Genomic DNA, 26,739 nt, shown 5'->3' with positions numbered 1-26,739 from the left:
TTTCTCTGCCGCGCAAAAAGTGGTTCCTAGCATGGAAAAAATTCACAAATTAAAATAGGACCCGGGGGCTTCATATTTCGTTATCCGACAGCGTATCTTTCCCCTGAAAAAATATTTACCCAGCAACGCATATGTGTTTAGAGGTGAAGCCGACTTCGGGAAGATCGGTGGAAGCTCGTTTTTTGTGAGCCGCCCTTCCCACATTGCCTCTTCCGCAGTGAAGCATGACCACCCACGGAGGGAGTATGATTGCAGAAGAAAGCTCTAACTCTAGTGTTATCTTAAGCATCGAGAAAAAAATCTATACGCAAATTAGCCGATAAGACAGCTCTACCATTATGTGGAGTTTCATTTACTTGTCACAATTAGTACACAGTGAAGTTGTAAATGGTACAGATTTACCTGTCTGCTGTCAATAAACGCCCAGATACGGAGGAAATATGGTTATACAAAACGGCTGTAACTGTTGTTTCTCCAGAAATATCCGGAAACAAATTGAGGACAATTAGCCGCCAAGAAAAATGTAATATCAAGCACAAGGAAGGAGCTGAAGCTAAACGGAATTATGCTCCGTTTGAGCAAGTTTCACATTAGGTGGAACTGGGTGTAATTTTTTTTTTGCCTTCTTCGATGCTCTTGTAAATTTCGTGGTTGCGATGGCCCCTTAGAGCCTTTTTGTGTGCGCCCCTAAACAGAGATGCAGTGGTAAACGTGGATGGGCATACCCTCGTGAGATCTGGTATACACCTTGGTTTTATCACACAAATGGCCAGCGGTCCCCGAGTAGATAAACAAAACAAAAAAAAAAAAAACAATCGTAGGTTAAAATACGTTATTTTCAAATCAATCAATATTTTTAATTGATTTCTACTAGATCAACTAGAGATGCTACGCTTCGCTTATTGAGCAGCTCTAATTTGCATAGCGCTGGCAAATATCTCTAGTGGCACAGTTATCGAACAGTGGCTCAGTAAACGTTAGTTCTTGGTTTCCTCAGGAATGCACCGCCGTGTCTCGTATCACCGTGAGGGACGATGCAGCCTCCAAGTCACGAATGTGTAGGAATATATACACGACAATTATATATAGGAACCGTTCACAGTGGTATTACAAAGTGCTTGCGGGGTTCCAACCGGCGTCGTAGGGGCTCCTTCGCGTGACCAACAGCAAGATAGACAGCAAAAGACCCCCTTCCTCTCGCCGGGCGACACCTACATACCCTCGACGAGAGGAGGGGAAATAAAAGAGAAAAAGGAAACAGCAAGGCTGAGTACATTGTGCGCTAGCCAAGAAAGGGGCGTTCGTACAACGTACCTGCCTCTTGTCTTCACCCAGCGAAGTCAAACAGAGCCGCAACTTTGTCCCAAAAACGAAGCCGCCTTGCTCGCTTCCGTGCGCACCTCACGTCCAGTCGACATAATTGTTAGCTACGCCTACGGCGGGTGATGACGTCTCCGTATTTGCAGTAGAGGCGGGTTCGGCGCAAATATTTCCACGAAGAAATCGAACCACGACCGTCCCCGCCCAAACCGTGCAGGCTGTGTAATGTGGCGTCTTGTACATCGTATTGGGTAGCATTTATTGGCTTGTAACTTGGGATTTTGGGGGTTCGGCCATCCGCGCTTTTTCGTGCGGCACTGTTTTCTGCTAATCCCAAATTCCGTCAGGGCACACGTACCACGCGCCATTTATCTGCCTTCTATAAAAGAAATGATGAATAACAATCTCCGTCGCACGCTGCATCGAGCGACAACAAACACATCAAAGTCCCTTTCTGGGTTAAAGACATTGTCGAAGATTAGCGGGATGGCAGCATAATAAAAAGGTTACACTAGTGTGACGAAGGTTACACTAAGTCGCGCAAGGCTTGAACCATAGAGGAGCTGCAGGATTTCTTTCTACGCGAGCACTGAAGGACACACCACCACGCGTTTGTACTAGTTTGAAATTGTTTCCTTACATGTTCCGTTGTCGCTTTGTATTGTGCTAGTAGTAGTCATCGTCACATGCATCGATATCGTCGTGTTCCTCATGGCAACCGCCTCATGGTCGCCACGGGGCACACGCTCACGAGCGCTCGGAATTTTCTTGGTATTTTTAACGTGTTACGCGTTACGCGCCACACATTACGGCCAGCTACAACATCTCCGCTGTTAAAAAATCCGCGGTGTAGAGAATTCAACTATGAATGATACCCACTATATGGAAGTTCCTTAGTAGGAATCGAGTTTCAGCTCTATTTTTCGCCATGTTTGCGGTTGCAGGCATGCTCACTTCTTGTAATGTTTTGTGGTCAAATGTGAGGTTTATCGGATATACACCACTATGTTAGTTGCTTATTAGGGATTTAAGTGTACGGCCTAGGTTTACGCGCTTGTCATATGTGCTGTATGAACGAAGAATTGTTTTATTCCATTCTGTAACCCCCGTGCTGTAACGCCTTTTTTTGGCAAAGCGGGGTGCTCACCGAATAAAGAATAAAGAATTATGATGGCTTATAAGCCTTCATTTGCAAGTCTTCATCGTTACCACAATTTAAAAAAAAGGCAGTATCAGGGATAAGAAAGTACAGACAGCTGTTTTTATTTAATTTCTGGAACCACCTCACACACCTTTCGGCATGGGCACAAAAATTCCCCGCATTTCCCCGAGGGGAAGAATGTGAAAGTGCGAATGCACGAGTTGAATTTGCGCGGTTCGGTAATGTTCGCGAAAGAGAGATCACACACACACACACACACAACTACAAAGAAAGAAAGATGCATTTATTCACAGACACCTATTTGTGTTGTCGTTGTACTTGATTGCTAGAGCGGATCTCAGCTTTGAAATTTCGTGTCAGTACTCCTTTAAGCAGGTGCATTAGCCCTTCTCACGCCCGATTCTTGGCCAATCCCCCACGTGGGTATGTGCCATGTCAGCGGCCAGGCAGCGCGCGCCCATCTCCCCCCGTTGCCAAGGAAGACGAGGAGATTCCTGGCCAATCTCCCACGTGGGTATGTGCCATGTCAGCGGCCAGGCTGCGCGCGCCCATCTCCACGTGCGCGGACATCGCCGGTGGACGCAGGTTCAGGGTCGCTTAAGAAGTGCATTCGCACTTAAAAAACAGCCGCCATTCTCCATTCTGACTGCACTAGGCCACGCACTGGAGGTGTCAAAAGATGTCTCAACTTGTGTAGAAAAGTCGTATTTTAGGAATTTAGCATAGAATTTTTGTCCTATACAAGGTAACAACATAAATAATCTCCTCCAAATCGTAATTTATTTATAAGTGTATTAATTCATGCAAGTGAAGTGTCCCCACCACATCCTGGACCAATACACTCTATCGGAGAGTTAGGCCAAATAAATAAATACCTCCCTGCTCAAGCCGTCTTAACAACAGTTTTATACAGCTATCACGCATATCTGCGCTCTTCATATAGCCAATTATTCTAATGCCCCCCTCCTGTTACAATAGCGTGCTGGCATAATAAATTTTGGTCACTAACATTCGTGTTTCCTGAAATTAGGCCAACAGGTTATTGCAAGACAACAAATTTTGGCAGGGAAAAAAGCGCTTGAAGCCTGAGAAAAGTATGGACGTATTTTTTTTTTTCGGTGACGAACGTAAGACATTCTCAGTCATATTGTGACGTCGAGGTTTTTCGCAATAATACGAATACTAGTGATACGAGACCGACGTTTTCAGCACTGATGTATCCTTACGTTTGTACTGGTACATCTGAGATTATTCGATCATGGGAGACACTTTAACAGTTTCCTGGCCCAAGTCGGCGTGATTTCCAAACCGACTTGCTTTTATATCGCCCAGAACCCCAGTAATCACTCGATCCGCCCTTTCCCGCAGTGTTGCTGATCGCCGCCTTGGGCACTGTGACAGCGTACCTAAAGTACAAGCAGGAGATCAGGGTGTGGCTGTACGCTCGGGGCATCTGCCGCTCCCTGCAGTGCATCAAGGAGGACGACGTGGACGAGGACAAGGACTTCGACGTGTTCGTCTCTTTCAGCAACAAGGACCGCGAGTGGGTCTACGCTGAGCTGCTCCCTACGATCGAAGGGCATGGCTTCTCCGTGTGCACCTTCGACCGAAACTTCAAGGGCGGCTTTCTTATACAGGACATCATCCAGGAAGCCGTCTCGTGCTCAAGGCGCACTCTTCTGGTCTTGACACAGTGAGTCCACCTGTAGCAGCAAGATAAGGGATGATGCGATCTGCTGGTATAGCTTCTGCTGCTAATGTTGCAGACAACGCGATATCAGTTTTTTTCTGATGGATGCGAAAAACATTATTGCCCATGTAAACAACCTTAAATACGCGGTAATGAGCATGGACTAGTTAATATTTAATTCGAAACCCTTGTGTTTGAACGGTGTGGCAGACATCCTAGAAGTGCTCTGTTGTGCGTGAAAATGTGGGTGATAGATGTGAGATTGTAAAGGTGCAACATGATGAGGCGCTGTTTTTCACCGCGCTGCACCATGTACGCCCTTTTGGGTCTGAAAAAAATAACATCTCACCTTTCACCGATAAAGCTGTCTCGTGAATTAGTGCGGATAGGGACGTACAGTTTCAGAAACTTAGCGTGCAATGAAACGAGTGATCTAGGAAACAGTCCGGCATATGAGTTAGATGAATTAGATAAAAAGTAGCTGATTGAGGACTCATCTACCATTGACATGGTGCTGAATGTACTCCATATTTTTGCCTAACTAAAAATAAAACGGGGATTTGGCTAGATAGGACCTGTATCATCCTGTGTGGTAAGAAAAAGTGTATCAGAACTGTATGTAAATGCCAACGGGGGTACAACAAAACAACTGGCTAATCCATTGCTTGATAGACCTCGAGTTACCTCTGAGGCGGAGAAAACCACGTGGATGATCGGTCTAGTGCCTTAAAACTCGCCTAATTGCCGTCTCTTGTTGACTTTCTATCTGTCATTGCAAAGTATGATGAAGCATGCTGGAGTGCGATTAACAGTCCATAAAACGTCTCAGAAAATCCGTGCATCATGCTTTGACGTAAATTCAGGTAGTGATTCACAAGTGCCAATGATTCTCTTTTCTGAAGTGCTCCAGTCTACTGACTTATGCATCATATTTCAAATATAAACTAGCATTGTTCAGGCTCAAACAAGAAAAATTCGAAGATAAGCTGGCTCCTGGAAAATGCATATTGTAGCGAGCCACAAACTCAAGAAGACGATGCTGAAGGTAGAAGGACACACAGATTTATTAAAAGGCGAACTTTTTCCTCACAATAACAAACGCCCTCGCGCAGCTGCCACCAAGTTCTGTCTCCCTCGCCGCGTTTCAGCACGTGGCGTGGTTGGTTGGGTGATGTTGGTTGGTTGGTTGCTCCACGAGGCATCCTTTCATTATTTTGTTCTTTGTGGCCGGGCCCGTGCAACGGGCCATGCCGTGAATTTAGCCCCCCTCCGTAAGGCGCATCGTTCCGATGCGGAAAAGGGAGTCTTTGTGCCAGGTACCTTTTACGTAATTGCAGAACGTTACATTGTATAGTAGGGCTTTATACGGACTACATGAACCGCTTCTGGTCGAGGCTGGCGACGTGACGGGAAAACATGGCTGGATGCTACGCCGTCGTACGTATGTCGCTTAGTCGTTTCAACACTTTTGACGTTCCAAAGTATCTTCTCAACAACTTTTCGGAGAGCCCGCGGCGTCTGAGGGGTGTCCATACCCAAACTTCATCACCTTGCTGGAATTCCGTGTGCCTGCGGCGCTGAGTGTAGTGGCTTGCGTCGCGGTGCTGTTGGTTCCTGATGCGGAAACAAGCTAGCTGTCTTGCCTCTTCAGCGCGCTGCAGGATGTCTTGGGCACAACAGCCATCATCACTTTTAACGTGGGGCAGCATCGCGTCTAGCATTGTGGCTACGTCACGACCGTGGAGAACACGAAATGGAGTCATTCGCGTCGTTTCCTGTGACGTTACATACGGCAAAATGGTGTCCCACGTCTTGTGCTCGACGTCTACATACATGCACAGCATGTCGGCGATTGCTTTGTTCATCCGTTCGGTCAGTGCATTCGTTTGAAGATGGTACGCAGTAGTTCTCCTGTGAGAAGTGCCGCTGAGCGTCATAACTGTTCGGAAAAGTTGGGCCACGAATGCCGTTCCCCTATCCATGATGACAATGGAAGGAGCACCATGTCGAAGGACTATATTCTCCAGGAAGATGTAGGCCACCTCTACAGCTGTCCCTCGAGGCAGACTCGGCATAGCGGGTGAGGTAGTCAGTTGCGACGATTATCCATCGGTTCCCCTTCGACGCAGTAAGAAACGGACCCAAAAGGTCCATGTCAATCTGCTCGAATGGTGTGGCTGGAGCCTGAAGGAGTTGTAGCAAGTCTGGATGGCGGCCAGGAGGCATTTCTCAGCGCTGGCAGTCCCGACACGTCCGTACGTAGTGCTTAACAGCCACTGAACGCTTTGGCCAGTAATACGTTTGTTTGGCTCTCGTCAGTGTTCAACCCTATCCGAGGTGACCAGCAGTTGGCTCATCAAGGCAGGCCAGTAGTACTTCGTCGCGGAGACTTGTGGGCATTACCAGCAGGAATTTCAGAGAACGTTTTTGCGTAACGAAGAGGACGGCAAGATTCTTGCAAAATCTTTTGGTACGACTGATGTGTGTCCTTCCAGATAGTCAATCAGTAGGCGCAGTTCCTTGTCTTGCCGCTGCTGCTGGGTAAGTGTGACGATGTCTACGGCCGTGACGAACACGTTATCGTCCTCGTCATTAGTGTCCGCTGCTTCCACTGGTCCCCGGGAAAGCCAGTGCGCATCCGAATGTAGTCCACCATACTTATATACAAAAGTCATTTCAAACTATTGGAGCCGCAAGCTCCAGCGTGCAAGACGTCCCGGTGGGTTCCCTAGACTCGTCAGCCAGCACAGTGAGTGGGGGTCGCCTATGACCTGAAATGGCCAGCCATAAAGGTAAGGGAGGAACTTGATTACAGCCCACACAACAGCAAAAGATTTGTTTTCGGTGTAAGAGTATTTGGACTCTGCGCGGGAAAGGGCCCTGCTCGCGAAAGCAATAATTCTTTCCGCGCCGTTTTGCCGTTGTACGAGAATCGCTCCCAGTCTGACGTTGCTTGCGTCTGTGTCGACCATCGTGTCGGCATTTTCATCAAAATGCGCAAGCACAGGTGTAGCTTGTAGGCGTTGCTTGAGCTCGTCGAAAGCCTCTGGCTGTTGTTGCGACCGCGCGGGCCGAGGCGCAGCCGGGAAGAGGTCCAGAGCTGATAGGCAAACGTAACTGTTTACTTCATAGCGAGAGGTGAGCCGAAGCCAAAGAACAATGCCCCGCCGGGCGAGGTTACAATACAGGACTCGAGCAGAGCGACAACATCGATTCGCTGCTCTAACAGGAATGGTTTACAACGCTTGGGCAGCTCTATTTATACCCAAAAGCGATAACGGTCAAAACGCCAACAAGTGGGAACACGCACAACACTCTTTCCAGAGTTCGTAAGCCGTTCATAGCCTCGGGCACGTTGAGTCCGAGAGAGGGGAGAGAGGAGGACTCCGTTGCGATCGACGGGGCCTCTGTGTCCTTGAAGAGCGTGGAGACGAGCCTCGCAGGGAGCCGCCGAAGTTTTGGAAATGCGCTCAAAGCGAAGCGTCTGACGCGGCTTGTCGCCACTTGTCACCGACATGATTGCGCCTGTTTTCGAAAGCGCACGAGTGGCTTCGCCGCACAGCCGAGGAGTGATGCGGGGAAGTACTGCGGCGCTGGCCCATTCGTAACACTGTTCTGCAGCCCAGACAAAACTCGCGTCATGTCGTGTTAGTTAGGTCAGTGGGGAAGCAGTGTGCGAGAAGGCCGGTATACAACGTCGGTAATAAGAGCACAGGCCCAAGAAGAGAAGCACGGACTTCTTATCTGCAGGCACAGGGAAGTCAGCGACGGCTGAAGTTTTGTGGGGATTAGGTCGGACCCCTTGACGGCTAACAACATGGCCCAGAAAATGGAGCTCTTCGTAGCCAAAATGGCATTTCTCAGGTTGCAGGCATAGTCCAGCGGAACGGATGGCATGAAAGACAGAAGTCAGTCGTGTCAAGTGTTCGTCAAAGGTTACGAAAAAAAAAAACGACAACGTCGTCGAGGAAGACTATACACGTTTGCCATTTCAAGCCTGTCAAAACAGTGTCCATCATACTCTGAAACGTTGCCGGAGCGGCACACATACGAAAGGGGAGAAATTTAAACTCATATAGTCCGTCTGGTGTCACGAAGGCAGTTTTCTCACAATACCGCTCATCGGCTTCTACCTGCCAATAACCACTTGTGCAATCGACGAAACGAAGCGCGCATTGCGTAGTCTGTCCAGAGAGTCGTCAATGGCGGGAGTGGATACAAATCTTTTTTTGTAACTTGATTTAGCTTTCTGTAGTCAACACAAAAGCGCAGAGTGCCATCTTTCTTCCTCACTAGGACCACAGGTGACGACCACGGGCTTTGAGATTGCTGAATCACATCGTCCTCGAGTATTGCACCTGCTGATGTATGGCATCGCGTTTTTTTGGGGAGACACGGTAACGATTTTGATGAATAGGCCTTTGGTTGTCGTCGGTAATGATGTGGTGCTTTGTTAGCGCTGTCTGACGAACCCTCAGCGTCGAAGAAAAGCAATCATGAAATTCCAGCATAACTGCAGGAGCCCTTGCGGTTTTTTGGGTTGTAGGTCTTGACAAATGTCGAGATTCGGGGGCGGGAGCTCAGAGCCTGATGTGTCTGTGTGCAACACCAGACATTCTGCGTCGTCAGCGATGTTCTCAAAGCTTGCAACGCCGGTACCTTTCTGGATTTGCTGACGCTCATGTCCAAAGTTTGTAAGGAAGGTCGCGGTGCAACCATCATTTAGGCGCACTATACCCCGAGCAATGCCGACCCCAAGGTTTAGAAGAAGTTCGCTGTTCGGCTCTGCTACGCCATCCCCATGGCATGACGAGTAGCACTTGACAGATACAAGGGAAAATGATCGGGGTAGCGAAGTAACACCGTCACCGATAATGCGCAACGCCGAGCATTGGTCCCCTTTGAGTTCCGAATGTACACAGCTGGTCGAAAATTGGACGGAACGCTCTCGGAGGTCTATTACTGCTTTGTCTTCCCGCATGAAGTCTTTGAAACACTGCGGCAGGATGTGATTCTGGCAGTGCATTTTCCAACGGGCTCCATTAGATGTCCACCAGCTGAACTGAGGTGAGGTCCGGTCCACGGGGTTTTAACTTGTCTTAAGCCTACCGCGAGACGTTGAATAATTATAGAAAAGTCCGCACCAGTGTCCACTAAAACAGTCACTTTGTGCCCGTCGATGAATAGAGGCAGCTCAGCATTAACGACGTCATCGGCGCTCACTTCGGTTGTCAGCCTCGTTGGACCGCAGGTCACCACGCCGTCGCCACTTTCCTCACACGTCAACCTCGTCGAATCGTTCGTCTGGGTCGTTGGAAAAGTTTGGTAGCTGTCGTCCTTATCAACCTTGACTCCTGAGGTTGCCGATTTCAGTTTCCCCGTCTTCCAGGACTTCGGGACCTTCCCCTAGGCACGTCCTGACGGCTTTGATGAACGTTGGGCGGGGCTGTTTGCACGACCTGGTGATGGCGAACGTGGCTGAAGCCTTGCAGCGGATCTCGTCGCAAAATAATCTTCAATTTCTGGACGTTCTTCCCCATATACGGGGCGGGGAGCAGATGACGGAAAAATTCCCCCGCATTTCCCCGAAGGGGAGAATGTGAAAGTGCGAATGCGCGCTTGCGCTCGGCCCCCGCAGCCCACCGCCTCGCCGCCTTCTCTTCCATCTCTTCCATCGGGTTTGTAGTATCACGTGTACACCACGCAGTTATCAAGCCGCTATAACGCCGCTGAGTCGCCAACGCACGCCGCTGACGACGTAGTTTGAATGCGTTAAAGATATAAGGCGCGTCACTAACACTGATATCAGCGTCGCGTCCGTGGCTTGGTCGGTAGAGCGTCGCGCTGCGGCCGCAAAGTCCTCGGATCGAAACCTGGCGCCGGATGCTGTTTCTTTTTTAAATATAGAGGAGCACTGCGGACGCCGCCGCCGCCGCCGCCGCCGGCGGTGGATGGTTTGGGGTCGCTTATAAGGTGCATTCGCACTTAAAACCGGAAAGTCCAATTTCTCGGTACGGGCAGCGACAGCAGACGGGACTTGCCTCACCGCAGTGATAACCCAGCGGCCGGTTGCTGCAGTACAGTCCGCGGAGTGTTCCGTACAAGCCCGGCGAATAGCTGCTCTTGTGTTCAGACATGTCGGGATCCATCCTCTGCAAGAGGCGCGCCATGTCCTCGGCGAAATGATTACTTTCATTCGGCCTCTGAATGCGCGATTCAAGAAGCCGCTGTGAGTGCGCTCGGCGGTTCGTGCTAGAGAATGTTTTCCGTAGCTCCTGGCAAAATTCTTCCCATGTTCGCAAAGAACCTTCCCGATTTCCAAGCCACGTTCTCGCACTGTGACCGAAGGAAAAGCACACGTTTCTCAGTTTTTGAACCTCGTTCCACCGATTAAACGAAGCGACGCGCTCAAACTGATTGAGCCAGTTCTCCACGTCTTCGAACAAGTCACCACGAAAGATTTGAGGCTGTCGAGGATGTTGGAAAGGCGCATGTGAAGCTTGTGCTTGTTCCATTGGTGATTCTTGACGAACGTGACGAGCCGAATCGTTCTTCTCGGGAACAGTGGAAAAATCAGGAGAGAGGCGTAGCAGTCAACGGCTGCTGCGATGAACCGGGGTGTAGACAGGTTCTGGCTTTTTCGGATGCACGCGAAGCCGGAGGAGTCGTAAGCATAGGGTTGATGATACCCAGCACATCCAACAGTGTAGCGAGGCACAAACTCAAGACGACGATGTTGGCGGTAAAAGGACAAACAGATTTATTAAAAGGCGAACTTGTGCCTCACAACAACAAACGCCCTCGCGGCGCTGCCACCAAGTTCTGTCTGCCTCGCCGCGTGACAGCACGTGGCGTGGTTGGTTGCGCGCTGTTGGTTGGTTGGTTGCTCCACGAGGCGTCCTTTCATTATTTAGTTCTTTGTATCCGGGCGCGTGCAACAGGCCCTGCCCTGACAATATGGTGCATATGGGCACCGATTTACGAGCTGAAGCTTCATGTGGCTACGAGGTGTAATGCAGTGTATGACTTGCGAAGTTATTGTGACAACTGGGTTAGAATCAATTTTGGTGAAATTCTCGCACACGCAACAGTCTCCGTTTCTTGCCTGAACATAAAAAAACAGCCGCTGTGATGGAAGATTAAAGCCGTGTACTCGTTTCTGCTCAGTGCTTTAAAGGCGCCCTAAATACGTACGGTTCCGAAGGTTGAGATTTCACGCTTGCAATCGCTACAGTACGCGTCCACGACAATATATGCCAAATGCTACACCTCTACGTAATAGAGGGGCCGTAAAAACAAGCAGAAAAGATCCACCTTTTTTGTTGTTTACATGTGAATCCTCGTCGTCATTCAAACGAGCACTGGAGTAGCTGCATCTCAGTGACGCAGCCTCTATGACGCAGCTGGCGGATTTCTCCTAATATTGCAGCCATTCACTGTTTTAGGCTCTGGGAGAAGCTGCTGGGGAAGTCATTGCAGCGCTTCAAGTGGCTGTTCCTAACTGTATGATTTTTCCCTTACATGTAGGGCGTTTTTGGAATTTTTTTCTGTTGCCGTAGGGGCGTAGGGTCGTTCAGCCGTGTTTTCGCCAGGCGTAGCTCTATTTTGAATGATCCTGCTAGACTTGCCATCGTAAGCCTGTGATGCCGACAGAATACGAAATTAATTCCTAAATTAACGTGTCGTAACCACCTTTGGCTGGTGGATTGCGTTTCTGCAGCGCGATCTATGGACAGATACGGGAGAAGACCAGACTTATCAAAGAATGACGCGGTGGACGGCATGCGTGTGGAGAGGGGTGAGGTCAGAATTAGGAATGGAAGACTGGGGCTCTTCGATTTACAATGTCGGACTCTTGCAAGCTTCCCGAGCTGCAACCCCGAAATAGTTTTTCAGCTATATCCCTACGGCGCAGACTATCTGGCGGGGAGTGCGATAGTGTAAATCAAAGAGCAGGACTATCAGCTTCATGGAAGAAAGAAAGCTTTCTCCCTTTACTGTGTATATTAGTAAGAACCCCTCTAAGGGACTTATTCTTGACATCGTAAATTCTACGTGAATTCGGGAATTGGGGGGGAGTTTTGTCTTATTGGTTTTAGTTTTGGTCACCTGCTTCCGGCTGACAAAGCGGTTGTAACCTCCCAAATTTTTAATAATATAGCGGGAGCGACGACCGATCGGCATGTCAGCACCTTATCACAGTATTTGCCGGCAAAATAGGGGACAGTACGCGCACGCGCATAGAACTATCTGATGTGTGAGTGTTGCGTGTTCCGTTGTTCTCCTCAGGGCAACACACCCCCTGTTTTCTTACCTTGCAAAGCACAAGTTACGTATATTTTGCTCTGCGTATTTATTCACCTCAGTCGCCCCTTCTTGCGTGCGTCAGAAAATATATACAGGCAAGTATCTGCGTTAACCAAAATACACACAGAACTTGAAGCCTGCTAGTTCCTTATTCACGCTTTAGGGCATTGCAGTAAGCAACTGTGTATTTTACGGGCAAGTTGTTTTTTACCTCGTCGAGTTTTAAAGATTTTCGTGCAGGTTTTGACAGAACCAACTGCAAAATTAGTAGCTGCGGAATGCTCCATCCGACTGGGAAACATCAGCGATGCGCCTTAGCAGGCAGTTATACAACGCAGGGACAAGGTCAGGATCGTTCTTCAGAGTTTCCCATGCTTCCGTCGCGGAATCCTACACCTGATCGGTGTATGCATGGTGGAGATTCATCTTCGACAGAATAGATTTGAGGATGCCCCACACATTTTCTATTATGTTTGGGTTTGCTCCTTGTGGCGGTCAAGGCAACGTCATGATGCGAAGTTTTTCCCGGTGCGTTTTTGTCTCACGAGCCGTGTGCACCGCATAAAGGTCGTGCTGGAAGAAGGACCCATCCGGAAGCGACCGTCAAGCATGTGTGGGACAAGTTAAGAATCAATAATGCAGATGTAGCTGTCAGCGCAGGAACGGCCAGATAGCCGACAGAGGGGGCCCAGTCCGTCCTTACTTTTGCTGAGAGCATCAGTACAGTCAGCGCGTTTCACATTGTTCGCAGATAAAGGTCAGTTTTACGAAGGATAAATATATACATGTCTGACCAATCTAATAGGAACAAGCAAACAGAAAGATAAAAAAACTTCATCAATGCTTGCCGGTATAATTTTTGCCTTTGGTTCCACTGTGTGCATGCCGTCGACTCATGGGTGAATCCAACACGTTGCCAGTCATCAACGGTCCAGGTGAGATGGTGGCGAGCAAATTCCAGTCTTTTGGCTTTGTTGACTGCAGAAAGCAGGGGCTTCTGTGCAGCAACTTGATTTCGCAAGCCGGCTTCCCGCGCCATAGCGCACTAGTTCATCGCTAACATCTAACCCTGACGCCTCTCTTATTTGGCCTTCCGTCATGAAGAGATCTGCACTGGGGAAAACAACAATGGATCGGCCCTCTTCTTCACTTGTATTTCGGTGAACATGTCTAGCCGCGTCAGCTAAGCTGCTTCATCATGAAATGCTCAGATTATTCCACTTACGGTAGTCTGGGTTGTCCCTAATGTGGCAGTGATCTTCTGCTGGGACTTTCCGGTCAGTGAAAGTGCTACTGCGCGCTCTCTTGCTTCCAGTGGCACGCGAGGAGGCATTCTTCAAGACGCTATGGTGCTAATGGGAGCAAAAACGCACCAGTACAGCATTAATATACAAATAACGGCGACGGCGCTGCAACCTTGCAACCTTCCTGTTCCACAGTCAGCGCATATTTACACCTTCAGGCGATTAAAACACCTCATATAATATTTTTATCAAAGTTGTTATTTATCGCATTACATCGCACAGAGGCCATTGCGGCGATAAAACCGGACCGGTTCTACTTTTATTTATCTTTTCATTGACATTCCTAACGCTGTGCGGGGTGAGAGACCCGAAAGATGATCAAACGCGCATTTTATAGGCGCATGCGCTTGAAGTAACCCCGGTTTATCATGAGCAAAGTCATTCAGGTGCAGTGGCAGGGGGTGTACCGCTCTCAAGGAAACAGCGTAGCAGACGACACTCATACAGCAGATAGCCCTATGCGCGTGCTCGCACTCTCGCCTATTTCGCAGTTGAACACCGCGACAAGGCGCGCAAATGCCGATCGGTCGTCGCTACCGCTATATTATTTAAAATATTGGAGGCTGTACATAGGTAAAGCGCGAAAGACAAGGACGGAAGAAGAGAAGAAACGCTTTTCACTGTGTACAATAAGAAGCAACTAGCCCAACTGTAGATTCTACTGACAAAGCGGTTGCGTGTGCTTTCGACATTTTGACGTTTTATGACGTTTGCTGGCACCAGTTTTAAAGTTTGCCTTATTTCTCTCTATTGAAAGCGCATAATTTTTTGGCAGGCATTGAAAAACCAGTTACAATGCAGCAGACATGACAACGTAGGCCTGTCCTTACTATTGAACAAAAATGTGGCTTGTAGGTCACGCCCTCTCTGTGACTGGCTGAGAGAAATCACGAAATATAAACAGTTGGCGGCAAGGTATACGTCACGCATTGGCAAAGTCACGCTGCGTAAAAGTGACGGCATGTTACGTAACAGCTAGTAATTGGCGGCTGCCATCGCCATTAAATAGGGCGAAAATTTCACCGATAACTATCAGTTGCAGAGGTCTTATGCCGTGACGTCATCACGGCATAAGTATCTGCAATTTTTCCATCCACGTCTCTGACTACCGTTAACATGAGATACAGGCAGTCGACACTGAATAAATAAAGGTATTAACCATAATGAAAAATGGCTGCCATCATGGCCTGCAGAAGTGGATGTCGAGGGAATCTGTTGTAAACCACTACACATCCTGATGGGGGAGGGTATGAAATGTTCCTCGTCGTCTCGACGGTCCTGTCGCTTGCGCTCGGCTTCTGGCAGCAGATGCTGGGTTCTGCCTTGCGCCTGACGCATGCGGTCACACTAGAATGGCGACAACGACCCTTTTAGGGAGCGGCTGCAAACCTTATCTTTACCAGGAACACATGGAAAGGGGGGGAGGGTTCCCTTTATTCACAGGCGCCTTATCACAGGCGCCTTATCATCAATCACGAGGTTTTGTGGTTTTTACAGCCATACTGAGCTTTGTGCTGTAGCCTGACGCATGCGCTGGACGTCTTGGGCGAGAACTGCTGGCTTCTGCCTAGAGTTCTAGGGGCGAAGCCCCTTATGGGCTCGGGCGGTTGGCGACTCCGGTCGTCTTCATCGTCGTTCGTCTCACTTAGTCACGGTACAACTACACTGCGACACTCGTTTTCAAACGCCTCGCGCTAGAACGTTTCATCTCCGTGGGGGAAAACGCGTACTAAATAACACACTGGGGTACTCGTTTTCCAAAGCCTCGTGCTTGAACGGTTCGTGCTTCAAAGACACGAGACTTTCAGTAAAGCTGCACACGTCTACCCCACAATGGGTTCATGTCCGTGGAGAAAAACGCCAAGGGGCCAAAAATACACTTACACAACGCATGCATCGCCCCTTCCCAGGTTTCACGTTAGTGGAGATGGCCCGGGATTTTTTTTTTTATCGCGTATGACACAACATTTTCCGAGCAGTGAGAGGCTAGTAGCTTCGCTGTAAAAAGCAACAATATAATTGCTGAAAAACAGTCATCTTGTAGTCTAGGGTGGAACTTAGGCCCACAAGGAATACTGTGTAGGGCGGTTTAGGGCCTTTCCTGGCGAGGTGTGACAAATCGCGGTCAAAATTGCTTGCAAACACTGAACAGCTGTCTGCGCCAGCGGCTCTGCAGAACGAAGGATTTTTGTAGGGACGAATGTTAAGCTGAGCTGAGGACGAATGTTGAGCTGAGTTTGTCCGTATAACGCGTCGTTCACAACCTGTGGATAACGCTGACTAGCACAACGCACCTTCTGAAGGTGGAAACGGCCCGTGGGAGAACGCTGGAAGAATCTACCTGCATGGTGGGCGACATGTGGGCGCGAACTCACATACGCTGCACTAGCAAAAATTTGTTGCCGCCCGCAAGAACGGCATTATTGGTGAAACCAATAACTTACATGTGCGTGAAAAGGGATGTTACCTTGGTGAGAAATCGCTCTTGGGATCGTCTTTGGCGCGACTTGGTAAAGCAGCGGCCGAATAACTGCGGTGATACCAAGCGTTTTCCTCGCGAAGCAGTATCGGAGGGACCTGTTCGCCGCAGGAGCATTGCACTCAAGAAACGCAAGCAGTCTGCTTCTGATTGGTGGAAATATCTGGCCCTCAAAGGCTCTGTACACCTATTATAAAACTAACGTGCGCACGCCAGCACTGCGGACGCGAGAAGCAGTGCGACTGGCGGCCCCCGCGCGCAATCAGTAGTAGGCAGAGCATGCGTGTCGTCTGATAAATCAAGTGGGACGTAGAGCCTAGCGTAGCCAATAGCTCTGCGTATCTTTACATGTGTGGTCTCTAGGTAGTCCTGCTCCAAGCTGGTGAGCTCTAGCACCCACAGTGCTTTGAGGCACGAGGAAAGAGCAAAAGCCTCAGGTGTCATAGCTGGCACTTTTTAGAGAACGAGAACTTGGCTAATACTTAACACGGTAGGGTGGTCCTTGGATGTTGCTCCATCGTTTGCGCGTGTAAAATCGCAGGTTTTGGAATTTTATTTAGGACCCCTTTCAAGCTTTACTGACTTGTTAGTGCGACTTAGGGTGACTGGAAGCGTCAGCACTGGTCATAAACAAAAATGACTGTCCGCATGTGGCCTCAAGCAAACGTTTGGCACGGACAAAGAAACTTACGTCAGCCGGCTCTGCGGAGGGACGGTAAAATATTAACTTTCCCATTATCACAACGAATCAACCTTCACCACAATAAATTCTTTTCCACCTAATGAAGTAATATATGTCCAGAATGGAGAAAAGGCTGCTGAGTTTGTGTATTGAGTGCTTTGTATTCGTACTTGCTCCTCTGCCTTTCAAGCATGCTTGTTGTGAGCGCAGGTGACATTGCTTTCCCGAAGATGAAACAGAATGAAGCGGAACAAAAAACATAAAAGGAAGAGGAAACTTCCTTAAGCGATCCTGTTATGATGGCGTGCTCCCTCATGGGTGCTGTTGATTGTCGTTTTATAGAGAAAAAGTCACATCTAATGGCTGGTGCTCACTCGAACGTCTAGGCAGTTCGTATTTCCACGACGTAAAGTGCATCTAAGGAATGAAAATAATGCTCTGCGTCTATACGTTTCCTTGTTTTACTACGCAGAAACCACTTGGAGAGTGAGTGGTGCCGGTGGGAGTTCCACGTGGCTCAGCACCGCGCCTTGGAGGACAACATTAACCGCCTGATCATCGTGGTTGTGGGCGAAGTCTGTGTGGAAGGTGTGGACGAAGAGCTGCAGCAGCACATGCAGTCTACAAGCTATCTGCGCTGGGGCGAGGCCCATTTCTGGGACAAGCTGCTCTACTCGATGCCAAAGAGAGACGCCCGGACAAAGGTTATCTCCAACGCGTTCACGCTCACACCTGCGGCTACACGCAGTGGGGAAAACTAACGGCTTCATCGTCAAAATCATTACGACAGATGTTCGATGAAGGCCTGTGCAGAAGGAACAGTTCACAAGCGACCTGCACGGGGGAAGATCCACTTTTGGACATCGTGTTTTATTTACTGCCAGAAAGACATGCCCAACAAGTGCCGCGTCAAATGCGTAAGCCGTGATGATGCATGTGGCTGTACGCCTTGGGGAATGCTAATCTTTTTCAACGCCCAGTTTTCGGCGAATGGTGCCGACGATGAAGTGCAGCAGTTCACGCAGTGGAGAACTAGCAGCGCTGAGACGATCCCCCTTTTGGGACGCGCTGCACTACGGCCTGCCCAAAAAAGACGCCGCGAGAACGAAATACCCAATGTCATGGTACACAATCACACCTGTAGCTAAATACATCATTAACCAAGAGGTATACCATTCTCATTCCAGTAGGAATTGAGAGACCGAAACAAAACTTCAGGGAAAAAGCTTCAGAGCTGTGGTTTTGGCGGGCCGTCGGGGAGCCTAAACAGAGATCTACCGAATTGAAGGCCCCACGCGTGATCAATCTGTAGGGCAAGGCGAGGTCGCAGGATAGGCCAAAGATTTGGTGGAGGAGCGGCTGACCCCTCCCATGGAGGAGTGGCGAGAGATGGGATATAGGAAAAGGGACGTTTGCGCAAGCTCACAGCATGGGCAACGAGCGGAATCTAATTATGGCTAAGTCTGCTGGTACAACCACCTAACCTGCGAAGCTGGGTGACATCAGTGAACCATCTGTGTATATATGTACTAGCTAGTTGTCCTTCGTGTACTAATAGCATCGCCAGCTGTTTCATGGCTAGTGGTGGCAAGTCGGCTTTCTTCCGAATACCAGACATAGAGACGAATCTCGGGTTAAGCCAGGCATTAGAACGTGGAGCATGATAGGGCCACACGCGTGTACCTTGACTGTATTTCAGCCCTGTGCACTGTCACAGTGGCTGTGTATAAAGGTCGTAGTCGACTCCGAATGTGGTGTGCACGTTGGCGTGATGATAGCTTCTTAAGTAGCGTGATGTACAAAAATCGCCTCTCAGTAGCCCCATATATGTTGCTATCTTGTAATCTTGAACAATGTAGATGGTTCCTACTGTCCACGCACATCGCGGCAAACCAAGACACATGCCCGTAAACTGCGCTAGGATGCTCTGAATCGCCTGAAGGCGAGTGGAGCATCTGTTGGACAGTTTCGGCAAGCTGTCATGTAAGATGCCTAGGAAAATTGCACGGTACAGCTGCGGGATTTCTCTTACGATGTTCCCCACGTGTTTCTCTCAAGAAATCTGAAGCTTTTGGCAACAGCGGCGAGTTTTTTTAGGAAAGTCGTTGTCAAAAGTTTCGAAGCCATGCCAAAAGTTAACAGGCTGCAAATAATTCCAAACACAAGCTTCCCTGTATGGTGATACTGAAACGTGTTGGGCCAGAAAGCTGGCGTTCTCACAGTCCTAAAATAATTTGGCCACACCTGAGTGTCTAGCTTCTGCTTTGGATTCTTTGTACTCCATAAACTGATGGCGTGGTTTGGCAAAGACTGTGGCAAATACTGTGCGCTCCAATAAATGGCCCTGTCAATAAGAACGCCATTTAATTTTATTTTCTGCAGTATAGTACCGTCTTTCCATTATTTACAATGGCATATCAGCACATGCGCTTCCAGATAAACGCCGCAACTGCCCACTTGTCGGAAGAACTGCTCAGACTTTACTTTTGTAGGTATCACGCCTCTGCCGGTTTTTGAAGTCATGCCCATAAGTGGTATTCAAGGTTACCCCTGAAACTGCGTAAGTGTATCAGCCTTTCCATGACGCTTCCAGGAAGTTTACCAAGCAAATTAGGCGCTACCACACCAGATCAAGTGGAAATTTGTCCGGCTGTACCATGAGAACGAAATGGGTAGGTTTTCATTCCAGAGGTACGGGACCATCCACCAACTTCTGATTTAAGATATTCAAACGTGTTTGTCGCGCTCCATGGCCCAGGTGGCTCAGTGTGTAACAAGGGACTTCATCCTGACCTGGCGGCGAGCTACGCCAGCAGTATGCCAGGGCTGTATCTAACTCGTCAATGGGAAAGAGAATGTTCAAATGCTGATTCTGCGCAGAAGGGTCATCGCTGGCCCTTGCAGGTTCAGAGCAATCGGTTGTACCAATAGTAATACCAATCCTTACGTTCAAGTCACACGCGACATCAAGCTTTCAATGGTTTTCATTTCATGAAATAACAAATCATCGATTAGGATAGCGCTACTTTACAGCCATTATCATGCCACCCCCCCTCCCAATATGCGAGACAAATGCTTACGAGGGTCGAAGTACTCGCAAAGCTATTTCCACCGCGATGAATGGGGCTGAGGGATGTGTCCCCGTATTTTTTACTGTGTGCGTGTGGTGGCCCTTAAGTCATGAATGGAGTTTGTGTGCCTGCGCTGTCGCTCCCGCAGACGTTCAAGCTTAAGGTTATATTCCGGGACGCTAAATTTTAGGGAAATACATCGTACAGAAGTCTGGGTTTCATTGACGATTGCGGCTCTTTAGCTCGTGAAATGGCCCTCTTGTCAGGCGTCGTTCACCAGGAATTCAAATTTTGCCCAGCCGATACGTTTCGTTACGGTGAGCATGAAAGTATGACAGAACACCTTAATTGTGATTAGGTCGGTATGTGATCACTGCCTTGAGTTTCAACATCACTAAACCATTTATGGTGACCAGCAAATAGCTTGAAGCCCAGGTCTCATCCTGACAGCTCTCATGTGTCGGACTTCTGAGAAATGCAGGGCTGCCATTATTTTGAATGTAAACATCTCTCACGCGCACGATGTAAGTTTTCAGACCTTGGGGTTCGCCTTGGAACTTTCCCAGAAAGAATGACGGTAATAAAGTCCCTGGTGAGGTTTTATTACCCTGGTATTGATGTGAAGATGTAATCCAGTCACTCGCTATGAATAATACACGACGGGAATATCAAAGCACCAAAAAGCGTGAAGGAGAGCGAAAGTTTTTTTTTTTTTTTTTTCCGGTAGGGGTACAAATCGGTTGGTGTAATCCGGGCGAAGGGAAGGAACAGTATATATAGGTGAGTTCCTGGTGGGTGCATCCTATTGCTGCGTTTCCCGGAGGTAGAGAATTCCGTGCCTGCATATGCAGACTGTCTAACTGCAGTGAAAAGTTCTTGTGCACAGATGAGAAAATATTCGTGAACACAAACTAGAAAAGATAAGAATGGCCGGATTTGAAACTTCTGGCATTCCACTGAAAAAAAAAAAGGTTGCGAAAATTTCCTGACGAAATTATAAAGTAACATGGGTCATGTTGACCCTCGGGTCTTCCAAATAGTGGACCCAAGGCATTTAGAACTTTCAGGGGGCTTGAGTCGGTGGACGTTTTCACTGTATTCAGAAGCGTACGAAGGGCGCTGATATGGCGAGGTAACGTATGCCGTCACCCAGATTTAAAGAGGAGGCCATTAGTCAACATCATTAGCAGCAGCACTACGACGATTTCTGAATGAAGTCAAAACTCCATCTAACGAAACCCGGTCTTACAAATTTCCCGATCTAACGAACAAAGTCGGATCCCCCCACAGGTTCCCATACGGATCAATGCTTTTATGAACTCGAACTAACGAAATAGAATCAGCGCTATTTCTGATTTAACGAAGTATTTCGTGTTGTGCAAGCACTCAACACGAGAAAAAAAAATAATGTAGGCCATCCCGCACTGCGGAAGTGGATGTCTAGCGAAGCTGTTGTAAACCACTACACATGCTGGTGGGGGTGTGTGCGAAATGTTCCTCGTTGTACTGGCGGACTTGTCGGTTGCATTCAGCTTCTCTGGTGGCAAATGCTGGGTCCCGACACATGCGCTCAGCATTTTGGGCAAGAACTTCTGAGTCCTGCCTAGCGTGACGCATGCACTATCTCTCGAATGATGTCTGCTTCCCACCCCTGTCGATAGGAGCTGCAAAGCTAATATTTACCGGAACACATTGGGGAGTGGGGGATCCGATTGTTCACTGGCGCCTTATCATACATCATGCGGTGTCGATGCTTCTTTTGTGGTTTTTTCATTACACGAAAACTGAGCTCTATGCTGCACGCTTAGCTGATTGATCTGACGCATGCGCTCGGCGTCTTGGGTGAGAACTGCTGGGTCCTGCCTCGGTTTTTTGTTTACGACACGAAATTTTTCGACCATCGAGAGGCTAACAGCTTCGCTGTAAAAAGAAATCCAGCCCACTTCCTGGGAACAGCTTCGTCGGCTTAACGGGGTGGCAGCAGATGTGAGCTTCCATGGCGATCTGCGTGCGGATGCAAACGCAGACGCCGACACGACGGAGGTTTTGAACGATAAGAATCCACACAGTTGGTTTCCGACACACAAGAGGTGTCAGAGGATTCTGACGATCCAGCAACTGCTGAAGCTCCTGTGCCTGCTCCAGGCCAGGTGATGGACGCGATTGACTTGCTGAGGCGCTTTGCTGGGGCTCACGTAGGAACCGAGAACGCGCTTGGGTGCTACGAAAAGTCTGTCCGCCCAATGCTAGCGTAGCGCACGCAGACGAAATTTACAGGCTTTTTTGACAGGGACTAAATTTATTTCCCCCCAAACCCTGGCGTTTGATTGTAAGTATTTTCACGGCAAACTTTTAGGGCATTGCTAAATTTTCCAGCACGCGAGAACCACGGCCACCGCACTTACGTTGTCATAGTAGCTGCTCTAATGCGGCTCCTTTAAGACATCAATTTTATGGAATCAACTACTTGTAACATGACATTCGCAATTTTACGAAGTTCTAAATGTAACGAAATAATTTGTGGTTCCCGATGACTTCGTTAGATCGGGTTTTAACGGTATTCCTTCACCGAAATGACAGTCGGAGCTTGTTAAGGTTCAGCATACGGGAGTTAGCTGCTAAGACGGCTCTAACGTCACGCCGCGTTTCACCTACTTTTAGTACCTAATTACGTAGTCCACGGTGAAGTTGTAGATACTGTGCAGTTCCCGTCCGCTGTCAATACATGGGCTTCTACGGCAGGAGAAAAGACAACCACATGTTTTGTCCACTACAATAAAACTAGTTATTCCAAATTTTATTGAACTTGGAAGTATTCCCAAATCGTAAATTATGAACAAAGTGTTTTAGTGGCTCGTGCATAGAGGCGTCGACTTCACAGAGCGGTAGGGCTGATTTTTTTGGTTAGGGGGAGACCATGACTTGTCCAATCGGGCGAATGCCGGAGGTACTCAGCGCTTTATTTCTCATAACAGAGGGCGGGGGGGGGGGGGAGGTTAGGGGTTCGAGCTCCCCTTCTCCCCTTTCCGTTCCGGAGCCGTTATGCTGCACAGATCGAGCCTTCGGCTTCTTCCCGACGACCAACTCGAAGTAATCATGAGAGCTGTCATCGCTCGATGTCAAGAATACACAGAATATACAGCGTAGTGTTCTCGGACCCCGAACTGGTTGTAGATTTGTAGTATGCACTGGTTGTAGATTTTTCTTTTGAGTGATAGACATTGCCTACTTTTTTATTATTTGGGAGTGCTGGCCGCGTGCTTTCCAACCAATACCTATTCTGTGCCGGATTTCTCTTTCGTGGTTGGAGTCAGCACTTACAACTTGCCCTAGGTAGTTACATTCTTGTACTTTTTCTAGCGTTTCGTAATATGTGCTAAAAAGGGCGCGTTCTGCATGCTTATTCATGATTACTTTAGATTTATTCAGATTTATTTTTAGCCATCTGGCCATGCTTCATGATTGTAGTTCCTCAAGCATAATTGGCAGGTGTTCTGCAGTCTCACTTAGCAAGACAATGTCGTCTGCTAACCTCAAATGCTCAAGTTTTATCGGTTTATCCTTAGTCTAGTGCTTCCCAGTCACGTTTTCTAAATATGGCCTCGAGACGTGCTGTGAGCAGCTTGGCGAGATAACCCTTTCTTACTCCATTTCGTATCGCCAATGTGGCGCTTTGCCTGTGAAGGATTATCCGTCCCGTACATACTTTATACGAGTCGTCCAGAGGTCTTATGCAGGTCTTTCAATGCTTCCATCACGGCTGCGGTGAGTACTGAGTCAAACAATTTTTCATGGTCTAGAAATGTCATGTAAGGGGTTTATTGTACTCTGCATATTTTTCTATTACTTGATTGACGACATGGATGTGATCCATGGTTTAGTACCCTTTCTTAACCTTGCCGGATCTCTGTGTTGTTGGGAATCTAGGCTTCCAGTTACGCAGTTAGCTTGTAAACAACTGAGATTACGATGATGGGTCTGTAATTCTTAAGGTCTTTATTTGGTACCTCCCGTCTTAGGAGCGGCCACATTTCGCCGAAATGCGGAGTCCGCTATCACAGCGACCGAAAGATGCTCTTAAACGTAACAGCGCAAACAAAATAAACGCAAAGAAAAGAGATTTCGCAAATTGTGGGTGGAAACCGATACCGAATCCCGCGGAATGCGTGCCCAACATGAATCCCCTCTAGCATAGGCGGTTTTTTTTAATATATGGAAAATTAAGGCAAACTCCTGGTTATACAAACAACTAATACGCAAGACGAAAGCTAACCTACATGGAATATGCACATTAGTTCAACTACAATGTGTCACTTGAAAAGTCGCGCAAGCAAGCGCACGCGTCCAAATATTTATGTTAGCATGAATTAGCTGGCGCTACCACAGGATAGCCAATCAAGGCGAATACGTCAAACTTTGCAATCAACATTTTTACATAACCATTTCAAACGCATGATGCCGTTTATGTATCGTTCTACCTGTTTTCGTTTTTTTAGAGGAATTTTCGCTCTGTGTACTACACATGTGCTTGCCGTGTGTGAGCCTGAACAGGCATGCGCTTACATGATGAATGAATGAATGAATGAATTTTTCAAATTTTATATTAAAAATTTTATTGTCATGGAGTACATACAAAGGTAGGGGGAAAATGGCCCCGCCAAAGGCAACCGGTGGACTTGTGCGGCGGCGCCCAGTAGAGCCATTAACTACGGTCATAAGCACTCATTAATGGCAGGTAAGAACCAAATACCGAGAAAAAAATGGGGGACAAACACTCAGATGCCTTGTTGGGGCAGTTGGTGGTGCATCTTGGAGGGGTTGACACACAAGGAAGACAGGAAAGGACAAAGAGCTGAACTACAACTCATTTTTATTCAGGCAAAAATGACATATAAACGCTGATACATCCAATAGGAAGGCTAACATAACCTGACGTAAACACTTATCTCGCTCTCTGCTTGCCACACCATTTGTTCCAGATGTTCCATTTCCTTTTCGAGAGCGCCACCGAAGGCCTGCTGGCGCAGTTGTCATCAAGATGGTCAATTTAGAGCGCCTCAATTACCTTCCGCCTGTGCTTACCTCTCTCTGGAAATTACTGCACACTTCCAAAAATCAGTGCACAAGGACATTTTTTAGAGTGGGAAGCTAAGTGTCCCGAAACAACAGTCTTTTCCACGAGGTTGTTATGCTCTCTTAGCCTATCGTTGAGGCATCTGCCCGTCTGGCCAATACAAGTCTTGCCGCAATCAAAGGGGAGAAAGAACACAACGCCTTCTTCGCATTGAACGAATTGTTCCCTATGCTTCTTCGACCAGCCAAGTTTTTCTCTGCTCCCACCAGTTATCATCGGACACAGCTCTGGAGAGTTTGTTAGGGGCCGATAAAATGGATTCAACGCCTGCGTGCATACGGATCTTCTTAAGGTTATGCGCACTCTGTGCATATAAGGTACCACCACAAAGTTTTCCTTCCTTGGTCTTATCGCCGGGCAGTCCTGGTTGCATGAGAAGAGAATTTATTATAAAACCACATATCAGCACGCAGCGACTAGTGGTAACAGCGCTGCCCGAAAAACAGAAAAACAAAATCCAATTCGTTTCCAAATACTCCGGGCAGTCAACACTTTACACGACAAATGTCTATGGTGGTAAAACAAGCTACTCCGAAATCAATCCATAAAAAGTTCACATGCGTTCACAAAAAGAGTTCATAAACTCGTTGAAAGTCAATACGGCACAATAGTGATGCTCAGGATGTTGTTCCTGGCCACTATGAAACGCGTGGACCAGCGTAACAGGAAGGCTTCTTCGCCTAGAACTCCCAACTCATTTTCCAAGTGACTCATAAGGATTGACCGCACACGCCACAACAATGGAAACATCGCCCGTTGCGGTAGGGCGCGAAGACACGTGGCACCACGATTTCGCCACAATACAAAAGCTCCAGCACACATCAGGAAGTTCCCCAACGTGTCATTTGAACGTGTGCTCATTCTAAGTGTAACACCAAACAACCTGCTTAGCACAGTCTAAAACGTTACCGCTACACGACACTGAAGCAAGGCATGTCCCAATGTTTCAGTGTGCCCGCAGTGCGGGCACCGTGAGGAACGCACGATGCCGAATCTCGCCAGACGGCCACACGTCGGAAGAACTTCCCAGCCACGCAACCATCCGAAATCCCTAACATCAGAAGGAAGCTCCGTCGAAGTCAGCTGATGCCAACGGACACCGCGTGATCTTGCTGTCTGCTGATTATCTAATTGGTTTATTGCCAATTTTTCGCACAATTCGCTTGCTGTACTTTCCCTGAAATTTAGGCTTGGCAAGGTAGACTGGACGTTTCTCAGTGTTTTGACAACATAGGCATAAAATGGCGGTGACTGCTCAGCAGAGGGACCGGCAATGCGTTCGTCATAAAACATTGAGCGGTAAGTTCCCAGAAAGTACTGCAGCAGCGCCCTCCCTGGGTACTCAGTTTTGCAAGCAAGGCAGACTGAAACCACCCATTGACTTGGGCAGTCTCAACAGCGCACGCGACACTGTTTCTGTCTTGCCCGCCCAAAAGAACGACCCGAACTTCGTGGCGAGCTGACGGGTGAAATGGCGCGGCGGTTTCGCTACGTGTGCTACATAAAAAAGCGCCGCCGAGACGGACGACTTAATTATGTAGCTGCGCTCTGCGAGGGAAAGTCTGAACTTTGACGCAACCTCAAGACGCT

The 26,739-nt window shown here is 48.3% G+C and overlaps 1 protein-coding gene across 1 annotated transcript in view; it reads left to right on the top strand.

Annotated features, from left to right (window-relative positions):
- The window catches only part of LOC144155742 (uncharacterized), a 61,111-nt gene extending 40,566 nt beyond the window's left edge, over positions 1–20,545 (top strand). Inside the window, exons 6-7 of the mRNA XM_077687356.1 lie at positions 3,851–4,175; positions 17,417–20,545. Coding sequence (XP_077543482.1) covers positions 3,851–4,175; positions 17,417–17,705 — 614 coding nt within the window. The 3' untranslated portion in view covers positions 17,706–20,545. The remainder of the gene's footprint in view (positions 1–3,850; positions 4,176–17,416) is intronic.
- Positions 20,546–26,739: the final 6,194 nt, after the last annotated feature.

This window comes from Haemaphysalis longicornis, unplaced genomic scaffold (assembly GCF_048455015.1).
Source record: "Haemaphysalis longicornis isolate Haplotype H1 unplaced genomic scaffold, Haemaphysalis longicornis Haplotype H1 scaffold_1, whole genome shotgun sequence".
Lineage (NCBI taxonomy): Eukaryota > Metazoa > Arthropoda > Arachnida > Ixodida > Ixodidae > Haemaphysalis > Haemaphysalis longicornis.
The sequence above is the reverse complement of the archived record's forward strand: the minus strand, read 5'-3'. Positions and strand labels throughout refer to the sequence as shown.